Genomic DNA, 24,614 nt, shown 5'->3' with positions numbered 1-24,614 from the left:
GGCATGGAGGGATCAGCCTGTGGCATGGAGGCGATCAGCCTGTGGCATGGAGGTGATCAGCCTGTGGCATGGAGGCGATCAGCCTGTGGCAAGGAGGCGATCAGCCTGTGGCATGGAGGGATCAGCCTGTGGCATGGAGGGATCAGCCTGTGGCATGGAGGGATCAGCCTGTGGCATGGAGGGATCAGCCTGTGGCATGGAGGGATCAGCCTGTGGCATGGAGGGATCAGCCTGTGGCATGGAGGGATCAGCCTGTGGCATGGAGGGATCAGCCTGTGGCAAGGAGGCGATCAGCCTGTGGCATGGAGGGATCAGCCTGTAGCATGGAGGGATCAGCCTGTGGCATGGAGGGATCAGCCTGTGGCAAGGAGGCGATCAGCCTGTGGCATGGAGGGATCAGCCTGTGGCATGGAGGGATCAGCCTGTGGCATGGAGGGATCAACCTGTGGCATGGAGGGATCAACCTGTGGCATGGAGGGATCAGCTTGTGGCATGGAGGGATCAGCCTGTGGCATGGAGGGATCAGCCTGTGGCATGGAGGGATCAGCCTGTGGCCCTGCTGAGGGGTTATGGAAGCCCAGGTGTCTTTGATAGCCGCCTTCAGCTCGTCTGCATTGTGGGGTCTGGGGTCTCTCATCTTCCTCTTGACAATACCCCATAGATTCTCTATAATAGATCCTCTATGGGGTTAAGGTCAGGCGAGTTTGCTGCCAATCAAGCACAGTGATCCTGTTGTGTGTAAACCAGGTATTGGTACTTTTGGCCGTGTGGACAGGGGCCAAGTCCTGCTGGGGAATGACATTTCCATCTCCATAAAGTTTGTCGGCAGAGGGAAGCATGAAGCGCTGTAAAATGTCCTGGTAGACGGCTGCGCTGACTTTGGTCTTGATAAAACACAGTGGACCTCCACCAGCAGATGACATGGCCCCCAAACCATCACTGATTGTGGAGACTTCACACTAGACCTCCAGCAGCTTGGATTGTGGCCTCTCCACTCTTCCTCCAGACTCTGGGACCTTGTGGAGTGTCAGTGACTGCCTTCTGGACATCTGTCAAGTCAGCAGGCTTGCCCATGATTGTGGAGCCTACTGAAACAGACTAAGGGACCCTATTAAACGCTTCGGAAGCCTTTGCAGATATTTTTTGTTAATTATTCTAATTTACTGAGATAATGACTTTTGTGTTTTCATTGGCTGTAAGCCATAATCATCAACATTAACAGAAATAAACACGTGAAATAGATCCCTCTGTGTGTAATGACTCTATATAATAGATCCCTCTGTGTGTGATGACTCTATATAACAGATCCCTGTGTGTAATGACTCTATATAATAGATCCCTCTGTCTGTAATGACTCTATATAATAGATCACTCTGTCTGTAATGACTCTATATAATAGATCCCTCTGTGTGTAATGACTCTATATAATAGATCCCTCTGTCTGTAATGACTCTATATAATAGATCCCTCTGTGTGTAATGACTCTATATAATAGATCGCTCTGTCTGTAATGACTCTATATAATAGATCACTCTGTGTGTAATGACTCTATATAATAGATCACTCTGTCTGTAATGACTCTATATAATAGATCCCTCTGTGCGTAATGACTCTATATAATAGATCCCTCTGTGCGTAATGACTCTATATAATAGATCACTCTGTCTGTAATGACTCTATATAATAGATCCCTCTGTGTGTAATGACTCTATATAATAGATCCCTCTGTCTGTAATGACTCTATATAATAGATCCCTCTGCGTGTAATGACTATATAATAGATCGCTCTGTGCATAATGACTCTATATAATAGATCCCTCTGTCTGTAATGACTCTATATAATAGATCCCTCTGCGTGTAATGACTCTATATAATAGATCGCTCTGCGCGTAATGACTCTATATAATAGATCCCTCTGTGTGTAATGACTCTATATAATAGATTCCTCTGCGTGTAATGACTCTATATAATAGATCGCTCTGTGTGTAATGACTCTATATAGTAGATCCCTCTGTGTGAAATGACTCTATATAATAGATCCCTCTGTGTGTAATGACTCTATATAATAGATTCCTCTGCGTGTAATGACTCTATATAATAGATCGCTCTGCGTGTAATGACTCTATGTAATAGATCCCTCTGTGTGTAAGGACTATATAATAGATCCCTCTGTTTGTAATGACTCTATATAATAGATCCCTCTGTGTGTAATGACTCTATATAATAGATCCCTCTGTGTGTAATGACTCTATATAATAGATCCCTCTGTATGTAATGACTCTATATAATAGATCCCTCTGTGTGTAATGACTCTATATAATAGATCCCTCTGTGTGTAATGACTCTATATAATAGATCCCTCTGTGTGTAATGACTCTATATAATAGATCGCTCTGTGTGTAATGACTCTATATAGTAGATCCCTCTGTGTGAAATGACTATATAATAGATCCCTCTGTGTGTAATGACTCTATATAATAGATCCCTCTGCGTGTAATGACTCTATATAATAGATCGCTCTGCGTGTAATGACTCTATATAATAGATCCCTGTGCGTGTAATTACTCTATATAATAGATCCCTCTGTGTGTAATGACTCTATATAATTGATCCCTCTGTGTAATGACTCTATATAATTGATCCCTCTGTGTGTAATGAATCTATATAATAGATCCCTCTGTGTGTAATGACTCTATATAATAGATCCCTCTGCGTGTAATGACTCTATATAATAGATCCCTCTGCGTGTAATGACTCTATATAATAGATCCCTCTGTGTGTAAGGACTCTATATAATAGATCCCTCTGTGTGTAATGACTCTATATAATAGATCCCTCTGTGTGTAATGACTATATAATAGATCCCTCTGTGTGTAATGGCTCTATATAATAGATCCCTCTGTGTGTAATGGCTCTATATAATAGATCCCTCTGCGTGTAATGGCTCTATATAATAGATCCCTCTGTGTGTAAGGACTCTAAATAATAGATCCCTCTGTGTGTAATGGCTCTATATAATAGATCCCTCTGTGTGTAATGACTCTATATAATAGATCCCTCTGTGTGTAATGGCTCTATATAATAGATCCCTCTGTGTGTAATGGCTCTATATAATAGATCCCTCTGCGTGTAATGACTCTATATAATAGATCCCTCTGTGTGTAATGACTCTATATAATAGATCCCTCTGCGTGTAATGACTCTATATAATAGATCCCTCTGCGTGTAATGACTCTATATAATAGATCACTGTGTGTAATGACTCTATATAATAGATCCCTCTGTGTGTAATGACTCTATATAATAGATCCCTCTGTCTGTAATGACTCTATATAATAGATCGCTCTGTGTGTAATGACTCTATATAGTAGATCCCTCTGTGTGAAATGACTATATAATAGATCCCTCTGTGTGTAATGACTCTATATAATAGATCCCTCTGCGTGTAATGACTCTATATAATAGATCCCTCTGTGTGTAATGACTCTATATAATAGATCCCTCTGTGTGTAATGGCTCTATATAATAGATCCCTCTGTGTGTAATGGCTCTATATAATAGATCCCTCTGTGTGTAATGGCTCTATATAATAGATCCCTCTGTGTGTAATGGCTCTATATAATAGATCCCTCTGCGTGTAATGACTCTATATAATAGATCCCTCTGTGTGTAATGACTCTATATAATAGATCTCTCTGTGTGTAATGGCTCTATATAATAGATCCCTCTGTGTGTAATGACTCTATATAATAGATCGCTCTGTGTGTAATGACTCTATATAATAGATCCCTCTGTGTGTAATGACTCTATATAATAGATCCCTTTGTGTGTAATGACTCTATATAATAGACCCCTCTGTGTGTAATGACTCTATATAATAGATCCCTCTGTGTGTAATGACTCTATATAATAGATCCCTCTGTGTGTAATGACTCTATATAATAGATCCCTCTGCGTGTAATGACTCTATATAATAGATCCCTCTGTGTGTAAGGACTCTATATAATAGATCCCTCTGTGTGTAATGGCTCTATATAATAGATCCCTCTGTGTGTAATGACTCTATATAATAGATCCCTCTGCGTGTAATGACTCTATATAATAGATCCCTCTGCGTGTAATGACTCTATATAATAGATCCCTCTGTGTGTAATGGCTCTATATAATAGATCTCTCTGTGTGTAATGGCTCTATATAATAGATCCCTCTGTGTGTAATGACTCTATATAATAGATCCCTCTGTGTGTAATGGCTCTATATAATAGATCCCTCTGTGTGTAATGGCTCTATATAATAGATCCCTCTGCGTGTAATGGCTCTATATAATAGATCCCTCTGCGTGTAATGACTCTATATAATAGATCCCTCTGCGTGTAATGACTCTATATAATAGATCCCTCTGCGTGTAAGGACTCTATATAATAGATCCCTCTGCGTGTAATGACTATATAATAGATCCCTCTGTGTGTAATGACTCTATATAATAGATCCCTGTGTGTAATGACTCTATATAATAGATCCCTGTGTGTAATGACTCTATATAATAGATCCCTCTGCGTGTAATGACTCTATATAATAGATCACTGTGTGTAATGACTCTATATAATAGATCCCTCTGTGTGTAATGACTCTATATAATAGATCCCTCTGTGTGTAATGACTCTATATAATAGACCCCTCTGTGTGTAATGACTCTATATAATAGATCCCTCTGTGTGTAATGACTCTATATAATAGATCCCTCTGTGTGTAATGACTCTATATAATAGATCCCTCTGCGTGTAATGACTCTATAATAGATCCCTCTGCGTGTAATGACTCTATATAATAGATCCCTCTGCGTGTAATGACTCTATATAATAGATCCCTCTGTGTGTAATGACTCTATATAATAGATCCCTCTGCGTGTAATGACTCTATATAATAGATCCCTCTGCGTGTAATGACTCTATATAATAGATCCCTCTGCGTGTAATGACTCTATATAATAGATCCCTCTGTGTGTAATGACTCTATATAATAGATCCCTCTGTGTGTAATGACTATATAATAGATCCCTCTGTGTGTAATGACTCTATATAATAGATCCCTCTGTGTGTAATGACTCTATATAATAGATCCCTCTGTGTGTAATGACTCTATATAATAGACCCCTCTGTGTGTAATGACTCTATATAATAGATCCCTCTGTGTGTAATGACTCTATATAATAGATCCCTCTGTGTGTAATGACTCTATATAATAGACCCCTCTGTGTGTAATGACTCTATATAATAGATCCCTCTGCGTGTAATGACTCTATATAATAGATCCCTCGGTGTGTAATGACTCTATATAATAGATCCCTCTGTGTGTAATGACTCTATAGAATAGATCCCTCTGTGTGTAATGACTCTATATAATAGATCCCTCTGCGTGTAATGACTCTATATAATAGATCCCTCTGTGTGTAATGACTCTATATAATAGATCCCTCTGTGTGTAATGACTCTATATAATAGATCCCTCTGTGTGTAATGACTCTATATAATAGACCCCTCTGTGTGTAATGACTCTATATAATATATCCCTCTGCGTGTAATGACTCTATATAATAGATCCCTCGGTGTGTAATGACTCTATATAATAGATCCCTCGGTGTGTAATGACTCTATATAATATAGGAGTTTCACTTTTTGTATTGAAGAACTGAAATAAATTAACTTTTTGATGATATTCTAATTTATTGAGATGCATGTGTATGTATACTCTGATCTGACACCGGGTGCACGATCCTGACGCTTCACACTGCGTGACATCTGACAGTGCAGGATTACAGCTCCGAGTGACAGGACCGATCAGCAGACACATCTCAGTCCCTCACGTGGACGGCTCCCTACAAATTAGAAAGTCTGCGACCCAATAAAGGTAATCTGATGAGTGCAGCCATTAAGTGGCCCCTGGAATAAAGATATGGGGTCCAAGATAAGCGTCAGCCATGTGCACGCTGCCGCTCTACTGATCATCACCAGCTTATGTCAGTCCTCTCATTGCAATCGGGAATACTAGAGAGCGGCACAGAGAACAGGCACGCGGCACAAGCGCGCAGCACAGCACAGGCGCACGGCACAGGCACGCGGCACGGCACAGGCACAGTTGTGCAGCCCAGTACAGGCGCACGGCACAGGCGCGCAGCACAGCACAGGCGCACGGCACAGTTGTGCAGCCCAGCACAGGCGCACGGCACAGACACGCGGCACAGGTGTGCAGCACAGCACAGGCGCACGGCACAGGCGCGCAGCACAGCACAGGCGCACGGCACAGGCACGCGGCACAGGTGTGCAGCACAGCACAGGCGCACGGCACAGGCGCGCAGCACAGCACAGGCGCACGGCACAGGCGCGCAGCACAGGCGCGCAGCACGGCACAGGCACGCGGCACAGGCGTGCAGCACAGCACAGGCGCACGGCACAGGCGCACAGCACAGCACAGGCGCACGGCACAGGCACGCGGCACAGCACAGGCGCACGGCACAGGCACGCGGCACAGGCGCGCAGCACAGCACAGGCGCACGGCACAGGACTGTTTTCTGTAGTAAGGACGCTTTACGAATACATCAGACAATCAGACTGGCGTTGCTGCAGGGGAGGAGAGCAGCGGTCTGATGGCGGCTGTGAGCGCTGCTTCTCGCGGGGTGGGCTATGCGGGTACCTCAGTGCTGATGCCCAGCGCCCTCTGCAGGGAGCACTGGTATTTCCCCATCCGCAGGGAGAACTCGCGGTAATGCTTGTTCACAGTGGTCACCCACTTCTTCAGCTCGGTGGCGTGGACGTGGCCTTTCTCTACAAAGCTGTCCGCCAGCTGGATCAGGAGCCGCACCTTCTCCTTCGTTTGCTGCCAGTAGAGAGAAGAGGAGGCAGATATTAATGGCCGCTGATCTCGGGGTCCATCTATAGCATCATTCATCATTCATCCATGAGACATTAAATATTAGAGTGCAGAGCGGTGTGTGTGACCCGATCACCGTCTACACACCCGATGACACATACACCCCATATATCGCTATGTACACTCACACGGACCCCCCCACCATCCGGGACATCAGAGGGACCCTCACCTTAGCAGGGATGCGGAAGTCCTCATATTCCTTCAGCAGACCCTGAGTGTCCTCCAGACTGTCTCCCGTTCTCGTGTGGGTGGACAGAAAGTGCTCTCCAGTCTCCTGAATCCAGTCTAAAGCCTGAAGGAGCAGAAAATGAAAGGAAATGAGTGACATGTCTGCAACCCTGAGACGGGGAAGGGATACAACGATGCACAGGGACACAGTTCATGTAAGGGTTGTGTATCAGCAGGTAACATTGTCCTGCCTTCAGTCACCACTAGGAGGAGCTCCCTGCACACAGGTTTAATACTGAGGTGAATATGGGCAGTGAACATCTGTATGACGGAGCTCCCCCTAGTGACAGGACGCCTGACTGACGGAAAGGCGATTGTGACATGATGTCTGACAGATCACAGCCGACGGAGGACGAGCGGACTGACGGGTGGCGTCTCACATCCTCCTACCTGCTTGGCGCTTCTCTCAAACACCACGTACTGCTGGCACTGGTCCAGACGCCTCTTCTTCAGGGTCCAGAAGTGCAGCACCCGGTTCTCCCTCTGGAGCAGCTCGCTGAGGATGGCTGCAAAATGACCACAGCGTCACCGGACACAGAAGCCACAACCCCACCGGACACAGAAGCCACAACCCCACCGGACACAGAAGCCACAACCCCACCGGACACAGAAGCCACAACCCCACCGGACACAGAAGCCACAACCCCACCGGACACAGAAGCCACAACCCCACCGGACACAGAAGCCACAACCCCACCGGACACAGAAGCCACAACCCCACCGGACACAGAAGCCACAACCCCACCGGACACAGAAGCCACAACCCCACCGGACACAGAAGCCACAACCCCACCGGACACAGAAGCCACAACCCCAGCACCTACAACCACACACCCCGCGCCCCGGCCTCAGCATGGACAGTCCAGCAGAGGGCGATGATTGGTAACATCTGCACCCGGTGGTCTCGTCTGTCCCCCACTAGAGCGCCCCCTCCTGCCAGCGATCCGCAGTGCTTCTGGGCACTGCCAGGAATCTCCAATCAGCAGCGAATCCCATAACCACCATCGCTCCGGCCTCTGCTGCCTCCATACAGAGCAGGAGACGCTGCAGAGACTCCACGAGCCTCACGCTCCGCCATATCTCCAGAGCTGGACAATCACAGTGATGGATCTCTATGGGGTGCAGCAGCTGGACATGACCCACCGTAGACGGAGTCCAGAGCAGCGGCGGTCTCAGGGTGCCCCTCCCCCGAAGTGCTGAGAAAAGACCACCCTAGTAAGTGAGTGGCAGGACTCACCTTTCACCTGCTGCTCGGGCCCTCGTGTGTGCGGGGCCACTCCTGGCATGCTGACGTTGTTACGGTGAATGTATTTTAAGAAAACCTCAGCGTTTCTCCGCGCCAACGTGCAGGCCTGAGGGAGACAGAAAAAACATGGGGGCAGCATTACATTATAGAGGGGCCACGGCTCGGGGTCAGGGGCTGCACACCTTACACTGTGTATTACACGGCCCCCGGAGGAGCATACATTATAGAGGGGCCGCAGCTCAGGGTCGGGGGCAGCACCTGACACTGTGTATTACACGGCCCCTGGAGGAACAGACATAGAGGGGCCGCAGCTCAGGGGCTGCACCTGACACTGTGTATTACACGGCCCCTGGAGGAACAGACATTATAGAGGGGCCGCGGCTCAGGGTCGGGGGCAGCACCTGACACTGTGTATTACACGGCCCCTGGAGGAACAGACATTATAGAGGGGCCGCGGCTCAGGGTCGGGGGCAGCACCTGACACTGTGTATTACACGGCCCCTGGAGGAACTGACATTATAGAGGGGCCGCGGCTCTGGGTCGGGGGCTGCACCTGACACTGTGCATTACACGGCCCCCGGAGAAGCTGACATTATAGAGGGGCCGTGGCTCTGGGTCGGGGGCTGCACCTGACACTGTGTATTACACGGCCCCCGGAGAAGCTGACATTATAGAGGGGCCGTGGCTCAGGGTCGGGGGCTGCACCTGACACTGTGTATTACACGGCCCCTGGAGGAACAGACATTATAGAGGGGCCGTGGCTCAGGGTCGGCACCTGACACCGTGTATTACACGGCCCCCGGAGAAGCTGACATTATAAAGGGGCCGCGGCTCAGGGTCGGGGGCAGCACCTGACACTGTGTATTACACGGCCCCTGGAGGAACTAACATTATAGAGGGGCCGCAGCTCAGGGTCGGGGGCAGCACCTGACACTGTGTATTACACGGCCCCCGGAGAAGCATACATTATAGAGGGGCCGTGGCTCAGGGTCGGCACCTGACACCGTGTATTACACGGCCCCCGGAGAAGCTGACATTATAAAGGGGCCGCGGCTCAGGGTCGGGGGCAGCACCTGACACTGTGTATTACACGGCCCCTGGAGGAACTAACATTATAGAGGGGCCGTGGCTCAGGGTCGGGGGATGCACTTGACACTGTACTACACAGCCCCTGAAGGAGCAGACATTATAGAGGGGCCGCGGCTCGGGGTCGGGGGCTGCACCTGACAATGTATCATACATGACAGTCCCCTGCTTAGCACAGGCCCCGCCCTGAATACGATGCTCCGCCCATCACCTTGAGGAAGGCTTCCTTCTGCTCTAAGTGTTTGCTTATCAGCGGCATCACGTGATCAATGTCGGACGGAGTTGGTCCCAGTTTATCGTGTCCCCGGCACCAGTCCTCGTCCCTCCGGTATTCCTGCTCCAGGCTTTCTAAGACGCTGCAAACCTAGATCAGGACAAGGAGGATCAGTGTCGGCGGACCACGTGGAAGAGTCGTCATCCCCGTCCTGCTGCGCGCCGTCACCCACCTGCTCGGAGGTCTTGTAGAAGGCCACCGAGGCGTTCACCAGCTTCAGTCTGTCCTCCATCTTCAGCATCAGCTGCTGCCAGTGCATGGCGACCTTCTCTGCACATTCCCGGATGGCGTCTGCATCGTAGTGGCCGGCCTGGAGCAGCGCCTCCGCCTTCTGCTGCACCTGCAGAGCGCTCTGGTGCGTCTTCTGTAAGGAGCTGGCGTGAAAGAGGGACTGTGTGGAGAAGAGGAGATCGGGTGACCGGGGAGCCGCAAGACCGGGGAGCCGCGAGACCAGGGGACGCCGCGAGACCAGGGGACGCCGTGAGACCAGGGGATGCCGCGAGACCAGGGGACGCCGCGAGACAAGGGGACGCCGCGAGACCAGGGGACGCCGCGAGACCAGGGGACGCCGCGAGACAAGGGGACGCCGCGAGACAAGGGGAGCCGCGAGACAAGGGGACGCCGCGAGACAAGGGGACGCCGCGAGACAGGGGAGCCATAAAAGCAGGCAAACCAAGGAGAGCACGACGAGGTTAGACGTTGTAGCGAGAGCGATCACCCGGAGAGTCATATACAAGGGTGGGCTAGGAAGAGCCCAACAACATCAATACACCTGTAAGTCAGTTGCTAATACTCTCTGTTGTCAGTCATTTCAAGGTGCAGACTGTACAATATTATCAGGCTGTGGGGGTTACTGTTCCTTTAAGACTGTAGATTATAGGTGTATAATAATCTGCAGGACTACTCTCCCCGTCCAATCACCTCGATGGCCATCTGGAATTGCTCGTGTTCCCTCTGGAGCTGCTCGGCCTCGGATAAGGAGCTGGCGTTCACCAGGCTGGCGTTTAACATGGATTCCCCATTCCGAATCCATCCCAACACCTGGAAGAGAGAGGACATGTCAGCCATCGCTGCCCCGCAACGCCTGTGCCGCAAACAGAAGCTTTACCACAGGAAACGACTAATCGCTCCAGAGAGGATCGAGTGATTCCCGGGATCTGGAGAGCTGGGTGACAAACTCCACAGCAGAATATATAGTCACACAAAAGATGTCAACTGTCCAAGCAGAACCCCCAGGAGTGGCGACCTGAAGACCCCGCACCCCGGCTAAGAGAGACTGTTCCCCCATATACGTCACATCGTCTCCTACATGTGATATAGTAATATATATAGTAATATGGCCGCCCTTCTCCTCAGTGTGATATAGTAATATATATAGTAATATGGCCGCCCTTCTCAGTGTGATATAGTAATATATATAGTAATATGGCCGCCCTTCTCCTCAGTGTGATATAGTAATATATATAGTAATATGGCCGCCCTTCTCCTCAGTGTGATATAGTAATATATATAGTAATATGGCCGCCCTTCTAGTCAGTGTGATATAGTAATATGGCCGCCCTTCTCCTCAGTGTGATATAGTAATATATATATAGTAATATGGCCGCCCTTCTCCTCAGTGTGATATAGTAATATATATAGTAATATGGCCGCCCTTCTCCTCAGTGTGATATAGTAATATATATAGTAATATGGCCGCCCTTCTCCTCAGTGTGATATAGTAATATATATATAGTAATATGGCCGCTCTTCTCCTCAGTGTGATATAGTAATATATATAGTAATATGGCCGCCCTTCTAGTCAGTGTGATATAGTAATATGGCCGCCCTTCTCCTCAGTGTGATATAGTAATATATATATAGTAATATGGCCGCCCTTCTCCTCAGTGTGATATAGTAATATATATAGTAATATGGCCACCCTTCTCCTCAGTGTGATATAGTAATATATATATAGTAATATGGCCGCTCTTCTCCTCAGTGTGATATAGTAATATATATAGTAATATGGCCGCCCTTCTCCTCAGTGTGATATAGTAATATATATAGTAATATGGCCGCCCTTCTCCTCAGTGTGATATAGTAATATATATAGTAATATGGCCGCCCTTCTCCTCAGTGTGATATAGTAATATATAGTAATATGGCCGCCCTTCTCCTCAGTGTGATATAGTAATATATATAGTAATATGGCCGCCCTTCTCCTCAGTGTGATATAGTAATATATATAGTAATATGGCCGCCCTTCTCCTCAGTGTGAGATAGTAATATATATAGTAATATGGCCGCCCTTCTCCTCAGTGTGATATAGTAATATATATAGTAATATGGCCGCCCTTCTCCTCAGTGTGATATAGTAATATATATAGTAATATGGCCGCCCTTCTCCTCAGTGTGATATAGTAATATATATAGTAATATGGCCGCCCTTCTCCTCAGTGTGAGATAGTAATATATATAGTAATATGGCCGCCCTTCTCCTCAGTGTGATATAGTAATATATATAGTAATATGGCCGCCCTTCTCCTCAGTGTGATATAGTAATATATATAGTAATATGGCCGCCCTTCTCCTCAGTGTGATATAGTAATATATATAGTAATATGGCCGCCCTTCTCCTCAGTGTGATATAGTAATATATATAGTAATATGGCCACCCTTCTCCTCAGTGTGATATAGTAATATATATAGTAATATGGCCACCCTTCTCCTCAGTGTGATATAGTAATATATATAGTAATATAACCGCCCTTCTCCTCAGTGTGATATAGTAATATATATAGTAATATAACCGCCCTTCTCCTCTGTGAGATATAGTAATATATATAGTAATATGGCCGCCCTCCTCCTCAGTGTGATATAGTAATATATATATAGTAATATGGCCGCCCTTCTCCTCAGTGTGATATAGTAATATATAGCGTAATATGGCCGCCCTTCTCCTCAGTGTGATATAGTAATATATATAGTAATATGGCCACCCTTCTCCTCAGTGTGATATAGTAATATATATAGTAATATGGCCGCCCTTCTCCTCAGTGTGATATAGTAATATATATAGTAATATGGCCGCCCTTCTCCTCAGTGTGATATAGTAATATATATAGTAATATGGCCGCCCTTCTCCTCAGTGTGATATAGTAATATATATAGTAATATGGCCGCCCTTCTCCTCAGTGTGATGTAGTAATATATATATAGTAATATGGCCGCCCTTCTCCTCTGTGTGATATAGTAATGTATATAGTAATATGGCCGCTCTTCTCCTCAGTGTGATATAGTAATATATATATAGTAATATGGCCGCCTTCCTCCTCAGTGTGATATAGTAATATATATAGTAATATGGCCGCCCTTCTCCTCAGTGTGATATAGTAATATATATATAGTAATATGGCCGCCCTTCTCCTCAGTATGATATAGTAATATATATATAGTAATATGGCCGCCCTTCTCCTCAGTGTGATATAGTAATATATATATAGTAATATGGCCGCCCTTCTCCTCAGTGTGATATAGTAATATATATAGTAATATGTCCGCCCTGCTCCTCAGTGTGATATAGTAATATATATAGTAATATGGCCGCCCTTCTCCTCAGTGTGATGTAGTAATATATATAGTAATATGGCCGCCCTTCTCCTCAGTGTGATATAGTAATATATATATAGTAATATGGCCGCCCTTCTCCTCAGTGTGATGTAGTAATATATATAGTAATATGGCCGCCCTTCTCCTCAGTGTGATATAGTAATATATATAGTAATATGTCCGCCCTTCTCCTCAGTGTGATGTAGTAATATATATAGTAATATGGCCGCCCTTCTCCTCAGTGTGATATAGTAATATATATATAGTAATATGGCCGCCCTTCTCCTCAGTGTGATATAGTAATATATATAGTAATATGGCCGCCCTTCTCCTCAGTGTGATATAGTAATATATATAGTAATATGGCCGCCCTTCTCCTCAGTGTGATATAATAATATATATAGTAATATGGCCGCCCTTCTCCTCAGTGTGATATAGTAATATATATAGTAATATGGCCGCCCTTCTCCTCAGTGTGATATAGTAATATATATAGTAATATGGCCGCCCTTCTCCTCAGTGTGATATAGTAATATAAATAGTAATATGGCCGCCCTTCTCCTCAGTGTGATATAGTAATATATATAGTAATATGGCCGCCCTTCTCCTCAGTGTGATATAGTAATATATATAGTAATATGGCCGCCCTTCTCCTCAGTGTGATATAGTAATATATATAGTAATATGGCCGCCCTTCTCCTCAGTGTGATATAGTAATATATATAGTAATATGGCCGCCCTTCTCCTCAGTGATGATATAGTAATATATATAGTAATATGGCCGCCCTTCTCCTCAGTGTGATATAGTAATATATATAGTAATATGGCCACCCTTCTCCTCAGTGTGATATAGTAATATATATAGTAATATGGCCGCCCTTCTCTTCAGTGTGATATAATAATATATATAGTAATATGGTCGCCCTTCTCTTCAGTGTGATATAATAATATATATAGTAATATGGCCGCCCTTCTCCTCAGTGTGATATAGTAATATCTATAGTAATATGGCCGCCCTTCTCCTCAGTGTGATATAGTAATATATATAGTAATATGGCCGCCCTTCTCCTCAGTGTGATATAGTAATATATATAGTAATATGGCCGCCCTTCTCCTCAGTGTGATATAGTAATATCTATAGTAATATGGCCGCCTTTCTCCTCAGTGTGATATAGTAATATCTATAGTAATATGGCCGCCCTTCTCCTCAGTGTGATATAGTAATATCTATAGTAATATGGCCGCCCTTCTCCTCAGTGTGATATAGTAATATATATAGTAATATGGCCGCCTTTCTCCTCAGTGTGATATAGTAATATATATAGTAATATGGCCGCCCTTCTCCTCAGTGTGATATTGTAATACATATAGTAATATGGCCGCCCTTCTCCTCAGTGTGATATAGTAATATATATAGTAATATGGCTGCCCTTCTCCTCAGTGTGATATAGTAATATATATAGTGATATGGCCGCCCTTCTCCTCAGTGTGATATAGTAATATATATAGTAATATGGCCGCCCTTCTCCTCAGTGATGATACAGTAATATATATAGTAATATGGCCGCCCTTCTCCTCAGTGTGATGTAGTAATATATATAGTAATATGGCCGCCCTTCTCCTCAGTGTGATATAGTAATATATATAGTAATATGGCCGCCCTTCTCCTCAGTGTGATATAGTAATATATATAGTAATATGGCCGCCCTTCTCCTCAGTGATGATACAGTAATATATATAGTAATATGGCCGCCCTTCTCCTCAGTGTGATATAGTAATATATATAGTAATATGGCCGCCCTTCTACTCAGTGTGATGTAGTAATATATATAGTAATATGGCCGCCCTTCTCCTCAGTGATGATACAGTAATATATATAGTAATATGGCCGCCCTTCTCCTCAGTGTGATGTAGTAATATATATAGTAATATGACCGCCCTTCTCCTCAGTGTGATATAGTAATATATATAGTAATATGGCCGCCCTTCTCCTCAGTGTGATATAGTAATATATATAGTGATATGGCCGCCCTTCTCCTCAGTGTGATATAGTAATATATATAGTAATATGGCCGCCCTTCTCCTCAGTGTGATATAGTAATATATATAGTAATATGGCCGCCCTTCTCCTCAGTGTGATGTAGTAATATATATAGTAATATGGCCGCCCTTCTCCTCAGTGATGATACAGTAATATATATAGTAATATGGCCGCCCTTCTCCTCAGTGTGATGTAGTAATATATATAGTAATATGACCGCCCTTCTCCTCAGTGTGATATAGTAATATATATAGTAATATGGCCGCCCTTCTCCTCAGTGTGATATAGTAATATATATAGTGATATGGCCGCCCTTCTCCTCAGTGTGATATAGTAATATATATAGTAATATGGCTGCCCTTCTCCTCAGTGTGATATAGTAATATATATAGTGATATGGCCGCCCTTCTCCTCAGTGTGATATAGTAATATATATAGTAATATGGCCGCCCTTCTCCTCAGTGTGATATAGTAATATATATAGTAATATGACCGCCCTTCTCCTCAGTGTGATATAGTAATATATATAGTAATATGGCCGCCCTTCTCCTCAGTGTGATATAGTAATATATATAGTGATATGGCCGCCCTTCTCCTCAGTGTGATATAGTAATATATATAGTAATATGGCCGCCCTTCTCCTCAGTGTGATATAGTAATATATATAGTAATATGACCGCCCTTCTCCTCAGTGTGATATAGTAATATATATAGTAATATGGCCGCCCTTCTCCTCAGTGTGATATAGTAATATATATAGTAATATGGCCGCCCTTCTCCTCAGTGTGATATAGTAATATATATAGTGATATGGCCGCCCTTCTCCTCAGTGTGATATAGTAATATATATAGTAATATGGCCGCCCTTCTCCTCAGTGTGATATAGTAATATATATAGTAATATGACCGCCCTTCTCCTCAGTGTGATATAGTAATATATATAGTAATATGGCCGCCCTTCTCCTCAGTGTGATATAGTAATATATATAGTGATATGGCCGCCCTTCTCCTCAGTGTGATATAGTAATATATATAGTAATATGGCCGCCCTTCTCCTCAGTGTGATATAGTAATATATATAGTAATATGGCCGCCCTTCTCCTCAGTGTGATGTAGTAATATATATAGTAATATGGCCGCCCTTCTCCTCAGTGATGATACAGTAATATATATAGTAATATGGCCGCCCTTCTCCTCAGTGATGATACAGTAATATATATAGTAATATGGCCGCCCTTCTCCTCAGTGTGATATAGTAATATATATAGTGATATGGCCGCCCTTCTCCTCAGTGTGATGTAGTAATATATATAGTAATATGACCGCCCTTCTCCTCAGTGTGATATAGTAATATATATAGTAATATGGCCGCCCTTCTCCTCAGTGTGATATAGTAATATATATAGTAATATGGCCGCCCTTCTCCTCAGTGTGATATAGTAATATATATAGTGATATGGCCGCCCTTCTCCTTAGTGTGATGTAGTAATATATATAGTAATATGACCGCCCTTCTCCTCAGTGTGATATAGTAATATATATAGTAATATGGCCGCCCTTCTCCTCAGTGTGATATAGTAATATATATAGTAATATGACCGCCCTTCTCCTCAGTGTGATATAGTAATATATATAGTAATATGGCCGCCCTTCTCCTCAGTGTGATATAGTAATATATATAGTAATATGGCCGCCCTTCTCCTCAGTGTGATGTAGTAATATATATAGTAATATGGCCGCCCTTCTCCTCAGTGATGATACAGTAATATATATAGTAATATGGCCGCCCTTCTCCTCAGTGTGATGTAGTAATATATATAGTAATATGACCGCCCTTCTCCTCAGTGTGATATAGTAATATATATAGTAATATGGCCGCCCTTCTCCTCAGTGTGATATAGTAATATATATAGTAATATGGCCGCCCTTCTCCTCAGTGTGATATAGTAATATATATAGTAATATGGCCGCCCTTCTCCTCAGTGTGATATAGTAATATATATAGTAATATGGCCGCCCTTCTCCTCAGTGTGATATAGTAATATATATAGTAATATGGCCGCCCTTCTCCTCAGTGTGATATAGTAATATATATAGTAATATGGCCGCCCTTCTCCTCAGTGTGATATAGTAATATATATAGTGATATGGCCGCCCTTCTCCTCAGTGTGATATAGTAATATATATAGTGATATGGCCGCCCTTCTCCTCAGTGTGATATAGTAATATATATAGTAATATGACCGCCCTTCTCCTCAGTGTGATATAGTAATATATATAGTAATATGGCCGCCCTTCTCCTCAGTGTGATATAGTAATATATATAGTGATATGGCCGCCCTTCTCCTCAGTGTGATATAGTAATATATATAGTGATATGGCCGCCCTTCTCCTCAGTGTGATATAGTAATATATATAGTAATATGGCCGCCCTTCTCCTCAGTGTGATGTAGTAATATATATAGTAATATGGCCGCCCTTCTCCTCAGTGATGATACAGTAATATATATAGTAATATGGCCGCCCTTCTCCTCAGTGATGATACAGTAATATATATAGTAATATGGCCGCCCTTCTCCTCAGTGTGATATAGTAATATATATAGTGATATGGCCGCCCTTCTCCTCAGTGTGATATAGTAATATATATAGTGATATGGCCGCCCTTCTCCTCAGTGTGATGTAGTAATATATATAGTAATATGACCGCCCTTCTCCTCAGTGTGATATAGTAATATATATAGTAATATGGCCGCCCTTCTCCTCAGTGTGATATAGTAATATATATAGTAATATGGCCGCCCTTCTCCTCAGTGTGATATAGTAATATATATATAGTAATATGGCCGCCCTTCTCCTCAGTGTGATATAGTAATATATATATAGTAATATGGCCGCCCTTCTCCTCAGTGTGATATAGTAATATATATAGTAATATGGCCCCCCTTCTCCTCAGTGTGATATAGTAATATATATAGTAATATGGCCGCCCTTCTCCTCAGTGTGATATAGTAATATATATAGTAATATGGCCACCCTTCTCCTCAGTGTGATATAGTAATATATATAGTAATATGGCCACCCTTCTCCTCAGTGTGATATAGTAATATATATAGTAATATGGCCGCCCTTCTCCTCAGTGTGATATAGTAATATATATAGTAATATCGCCCCCCTTCTCCTCAGTGTGATATAGTAATATATATAGTAATATGGCCGCCCTTCTCCTCAGTGTGATATAGTAATATATATAGTAATATGGCCGCCCTTCTCCTCAGTGTGATATAGTAATATATATAGTAATATGGCCACCCTTCTCCTCAGTGTGATATAGTAATATATATAGTAATATGGCCGCCCTTCTCCTCAGTGTGATATAGTAATATATATAGTAATATGGCCGCCCTTCTCCTCAGTGTGATATAGTAATATAAATAGTAATATGGCCGCCCTTCTCCTCAGTGTGATATAGTAATATATATAGTAATATGGCCGCCCTTCTCCTCAGTGTGATATAGTAATATATATAGTAATATGGCCGCCCTTCTCCTCAGTGTGATATAGTAATATATATAGTAATATGGCCGCCCTTCTCCTCAGTGTGATATAGTAATATATATAGTAATATGGCCGCCCTTCTCCTCAGTGATGATATAGTAATATATATAGTAATATGGCCGCCCTTCTCCTCAGTGTGATATAGTAATATATATAGTAATATGGCCACCCTTCTCCTCAGTGTGATATAGTAATATATATAGTAATATGGCCGCCCTTCTCCTCAGTGTGATATAATAATATATATAGTAATATGGTCGCCCTTCTCTTCAGTGTGATATAATAATATATATAGTAATATGGCCGCCCTTCTCCTCAGTGTGATATAGTAATATCTATAGTAATATGGCCGCCCTTCTCCTCAGTGTGATATAGTAATATATATAGTAATATGGCCGCCCTTCTCCTCAGTGTGATATAGTAATATATATAGTAATATGGCCGCCCTTCTCCTCAGTGTGATATAGTAATATCTATAGTAATATGGCCGCCTTTCTCCTCAGTGTGATATAGTAATATCTATAGTAATATGGCCGCCCTTCTCCTCAGTGTGATATAGTAATATCTATAGTAATATGGCCGCCCTTCTCCTCAGTGTGATATAGTAATATATATAGTAATATGGCCGCCTTTCTCCTCAGTGTGATATAGTAATATATATAGTAATATGGCCGCCCTTCTCCTCAGTGTGATATTGTAATACATATAGTAATATGGCCGCCCTTCTCCTCAGTGTGATATAGTAATATATATAGTAATATGGCTGCCCTTCTCCTCAGTGTGATATAGTAATATATATAGTGATATGGCCGCCCTTCTCCTCAGTGTGATATAGTAATATATATAGTAATATGGCCGCCCTTCTCCTCAGTGATGATACAGTAATATATATAGTAATATGGCCGCCCTTCTCCTCAGTGTGATGTAGTAATATATATAGTAATATGGCCGCCCTTCTCCTCAGTGTGATATAGTAATATATATAGTAATATGGCCGCCCTTCTCCTCAGTGTGATATAGTAATATATATAGTAATATGGCCGCCCTTCTCCTCAGTGATGATACAGTAATATATATAGTAATATGGCCGCCCTTCTCCTCAGTGTGATATAGTAATATATATAGTAATATGGCCGCCCTTGTACTCAGTGTGATGTAGTAATATATATAGTAATATGGCCGCCCTTCTCCTCAGTGATGATACAGTAATATATATAGTAATATGGCCGCCCTTCTCCTCAGTGTGATGTAGTAATATATATAGTAATATGACCGCCCTTCTCCTCAGTGTGATATAGTAATATATATAGTAATATGGCCGCCCTTCTCCTCAGTGTGATATAGTAATATATATAGTGATATGGCCGCCCTTCTCCTCAGTGTGATATAGTAATATATATAGTAATATGGCCGCCCTTCTCCTCAGTGTGATATAGTAATATATATAGTAATATGGCCGCCCTTCTCCTCAGTGTGATGTAGTAATATATATAGTAATATGGCCGCCCTTCTCCTCAGTGATGATACAGTAATATATATAGTAATATGGCCGCCCTTCTCCTCAGTGTGATGTAGTAATATATATAGTAATATGACCGCCCTTCTCCTCAGTGTGATATAGTAATATATATAGTAATATGGCCGCCCTTCTCCTCAGTGTGATATAGTAATATATATAGTGATATGGCCGCCCTTCTCCTCAGTGTGATATAGTAATATATATAGTGATATGGCCGCCCTTCTCCTCAGTGTGATATAGTAATATATATAGTAATATGGCCGCCCTTCTCCTCAGTGTGATATAGTAATATATATAGTAATATGACCGCCCTTCTCCTCAGTGTGATATAGTAATATATATAGTAATATGGCCGCCCTTCTCCTCAGTGTGATATAGTAATATATATAGTGATATGGCCGCCCTTCTCCTCAGTGTGATATAGTAATATATATAGTAATATGGCCGCCCTTCTCCTCAGTGTGATATAGTAATATATATAGTAATATGGCCGCCCTTCTCCTCAGTGTGATGTAGTAATATATATAGTAATATGACCGCCCTTCTCCTCAGTGTGATATAGTAATATATATAGTAATATGGCCGCCCTTCTCCTCAGTGTGATATAGTAATATATATAGTGATATGGCCGCCCTTCTCCTCAGTGTGATATAGTAATATATATAGTGATATGGCCGCCCTTCTCCTCAGTGTGATATAGTAATATATATAGTAATATGGCCGCCCTTCTCCTCAGTGTGATATAGTAATATATATAGTAATATGACCGCCCTTCTCCTCAGTGTGATATAGTAATATATATAGTAATATGGCCGCCCTTCTCCTCAGTGTGATATAGTAATATATATAGTAATATGGCCGCCCTTCTCCTCAGTGTGATATAGTAATATATATAGTGATATGGCCGCCCTTCTCCTCAGTGTGATATAGTAATATATATAGTAATATGGCCGCCCTTCTCCTCAGTGTGATATAGTAATATATATAGTAATATGACCGCCCTTCTCCTCAGTGTGATATAGTAATATATATAGTAATATGGCCGCCCTTCTCCTCAGTGTGATATAGTAATATATATAGTGATATGGCCGCCCTTCTCCTCAGTGTGATATAGTAATATATATAGTAATATGGCCGCCCTTCTCCTCAGTGTGATATAGTAATATATATAGTAATATGGCCGCCCTTCTCCTCAGTGTGATGTAGTAATATATATAGTAATATGGCCGCCCTTCTCCTCAGTGATGATACAGTAATATATATAGTAATATGGCCGCCCTTCTCCTCAGTGATGATACAGTAATATATATAGTAATATGGCCGCCCTTCTCCTCAGTGTGATATAGTAATATATATAGTGATATGGCCGCCCTTCTCCTCAGTGTGATGTAGTAATATATATAGTAATATGACCGCCCTTCTCCTCAGTGTGATATAGTAATATATATAGTAATATGGCCGCCCTTCTCCTCAGTGTGATATAGTAATATATATAGTAATATGGCCGCCCTTCTCTTCAGTGTGATATAGTAATATATATAGTAATATGACCGCCCTTCTCCTCAGTGTGATATAGTAATATATATAGTAATATGGCCGCCCTTCTCCTCAGTGTGATATAGTAATATATATAGTAATATGGCCGCCCTTCTCCTCAGTGTGATGTAGTAATATATATAGTAATATGGCCGCCCTTCTCCTCAGTGATGATACAGTAATATATATAGTAATATGGCCGCCCTTCTCCTCAGTGTGATGTAGTAATATATATAGTAATATGACCGCCCTTCTCCTCAGTGTGATATAGTAATATATATAGTAATATGGCCGCCCTTCTCCTCAGTGTGATATAGTAATATATATAGTAATATGGCCGCCCTTCTCCTCAGTGTGATATAGTAATATATATAGTAATATGGCCACCCTTCTCCTCAGTGTGATATAGTAATATATATAGTAATATGGCCGCCCTTCTCCTCAGTGTGATGTAGTAATATATATAGTAATATGGCCGCCCTTCTCCTCAGTGTGATGTAGTAATATATATAGTAATATGGCCACCCTTCTCCTCAGTGTGATATAGTAATATATATAGTAATATGGCCGCCCTTCTCAGTGTGATATAGTAATATATATAGTAATATGGCCGCCCTTCTCCTCAGTGTGATATAGTAATATATATAGTGATATGGCCGCCCTTCTCCTCAGTGTGATATAGTAATATATATAGTGATATGGCCGCCCTTCTCCTCAGTGTGATATAGTAATATATATAGTAATATGGCCACCCTTCTCCTCAGTGTGATATAGTAATATATATAGTAATATGGCCACCCTTCTCCTCAGTGTGATATAGTAATATATATAGTAATATGGCCGCCCTTCTCCTCAGTGTGATATAGTAATATATATAGTAATATGGCCACCCTTCTCCTCAGTGTGATATAGTAATATATATAGTAATATGGCCGCCCTTCTCCTCAGTGTGATATAGTAATATATATAGTAATATGGCCACCCTTCTCCTCAGTGTGATATAGTAATATATATAGTAATATGGCCGCCCTTCTCCTCAGTGTGATATAGTAATATATATAGTAATATGGCCGCCCTTCTCCTCAGTGTGATATAGTAATATATATAGTAATATGGCCGCCCTTCTCCTCAGTGTGATATAGTAATATATATAGTAATATGGCCGCCCTTCTCCTCAGTGTGATATAGTAATATATATAGTAATATGGCCACCCTTCTCCTCAGTGTGATATAGTAATATATATAGTAATATGGCCGCCCTTCTCCTCAGTGTGATATAGTAATATATATAGTAATATGGCCGCCCTTCTCCTCAGTGTGATATAGTAATATATATAGTAATATGGCCACCCTTCTCCTCAGTGTGATATAGTAATATATATAGTAATATGGCCGCCCTTCTCCTCAGTGTGATATAGTAATATATATAGTAATATGGCCGCCCTTCTCCTCAGTGTGATATAGTAATATATATAGTAATATGGCCGCCCTTCTCCTCAGTGTGATATAGTAATATATATAGTAATATGGCCGCCCTTCTCCTCAGTGTGATATAGTAATATATATAGTAATATGGCCACCCTTCTCCTCAGTGTGATATAGTAATATATATAGTAATATGGCCGCCCTTCTCCTCAGTGTGATATAGTAATATATATAGTAATATGGCCACCCTTCTCCTCAGTGTGATATAGTAATATATATAGTAATATGGCCGCCCTTCTCCTCAGTGTGATATAGTAATATATATAGTAATATGGCCACCCTTCTCCTCAGTGTGATATAGTAATATATATAGTAATATGGCCGCCCTTCTCCTCAGTGTGATGTAGTAATATATATAGTAATATGACCGCCCTTCTCCTCAGTGTGATATAGTAATATATATAGTAATATGGCCGCCCTTCTCCTCAGTGTGATATAGTAATATATATAGTAATATGGCCGCCCTTCTCCTCAGTGTGATATAGTAATATATATAGTAATATGGCCACCCTTCTCCTCAGTGTGATATAGTAATATATATAGTAATATGGCCGCCCTTCTCCTCAGTGTGATATAGTAATATATATAGTAATATGGCCGCCCTTCTCCTCAGTGTGATGTAGTAATATATATAGTAATATGACCGCCCTTCTCCTCAGTGTGATATAGTAATATATATAGTAATATGGCCGCCCTTCTCCTCAGTGTGATATAGTAATATATATAGTAATATGGCCGCCCTTCTCCTCAGTGTGATATAGTAATATATATAGTAATATGGCCGCCCTTCTCCTCAGTGTGATATAGTAATATATATAGTAATATGGCCGCCCTTCTCCTCAGTGTGATATAGTAATATATATAGTAATATGGCCGCCCTTCTCCTCAGTGTGATATAGTAATATATATAGTAATATGGCCGCCCTTCTCCTCAGTGTGATGTAGTAATATATATAGTAATATGACCGCCCTTCTCCTCAGTGTGATATAGTAATATATATAGTAATATGGCCGCCCTTCTCCTCAGTGTGATATAGTAATATATATAGTAATATGGCCGCCCTTCTCCTCAGTGTGATATAGTAATATATATAGTAATATGGCCGCCCTTCTCCTCAGTGTGA

At 42.4% G+C, this 24,614-nt stretch overlaps 1 protein-coding gene across 1 annotated transcript in view; it reads right to left on the bottom strand.

Annotated features, from left to right (window-relative positions):
- LOC141161317 (kalirin-like) overlaps nucleotides 1-24,614 on the bottom strand; it is a 621,825-nt gene that overhangs the window by 572,321 nt on the left and 24,890 nt on the right. Inside the window, exons 7-13 of the mRNA XM_073646130.1 lie at nucleotides 10,683-10,802; nucleotides 9,934-10,152; nucleotides 9,699-9,851; nucleotides 8,393-8,507; nucleotides 7,546-7,661; nucleotides 7,097-7,219; nucleotides 6,691-6,873 (exon numbers count right to left, since the gene is read on the bottom strand). Coding sequence (XP_073502231.1) covers nucleotides 6,691-6,873; nucleotides 7,097-7,219; nucleotides 7,546-7,661; nucleotides 8,393-8,507; nucleotides 9,699-9,851; nucleotides 9,934-10,152; nucleotides 10,683-10,802 — 1,029 coding nt within the window. The remainder of the gene's footprint in view (nucleotides 1-6,690; nucleotides 6,874-7,096; nucleotides 7,220-7,545; nucleotides 7,662-8,392; nucleotides 8,508-9,698; nucleotides 9,852-9,933; nucleotides 10,153-10,682; nucleotides 10,803-24,614) is intronic.

The sequence above is a fragment of the Phyllobates terribilis genome, unplaced genomic scaffold, assembly GCF_046119375.1.
Source record: "Phyllobates terribilis strain yellow unplaced genomic scaffold, ASM4611937v1 Scaffold_9__5_contigs__length_417890890, whole genome shotgun sequence".
Classification (NCBI taxonomy): Eukaryota; Metazoa; Chordata; class Amphibia; order Anura; family Dendrobatidae; genus Phyllobates; species Phyllobates terribilis.
The sequence above is the reverse complement of the archived record's forward strand: the minus strand, read 5'-3'. Positions and strand labels throughout refer to the sequence as shown.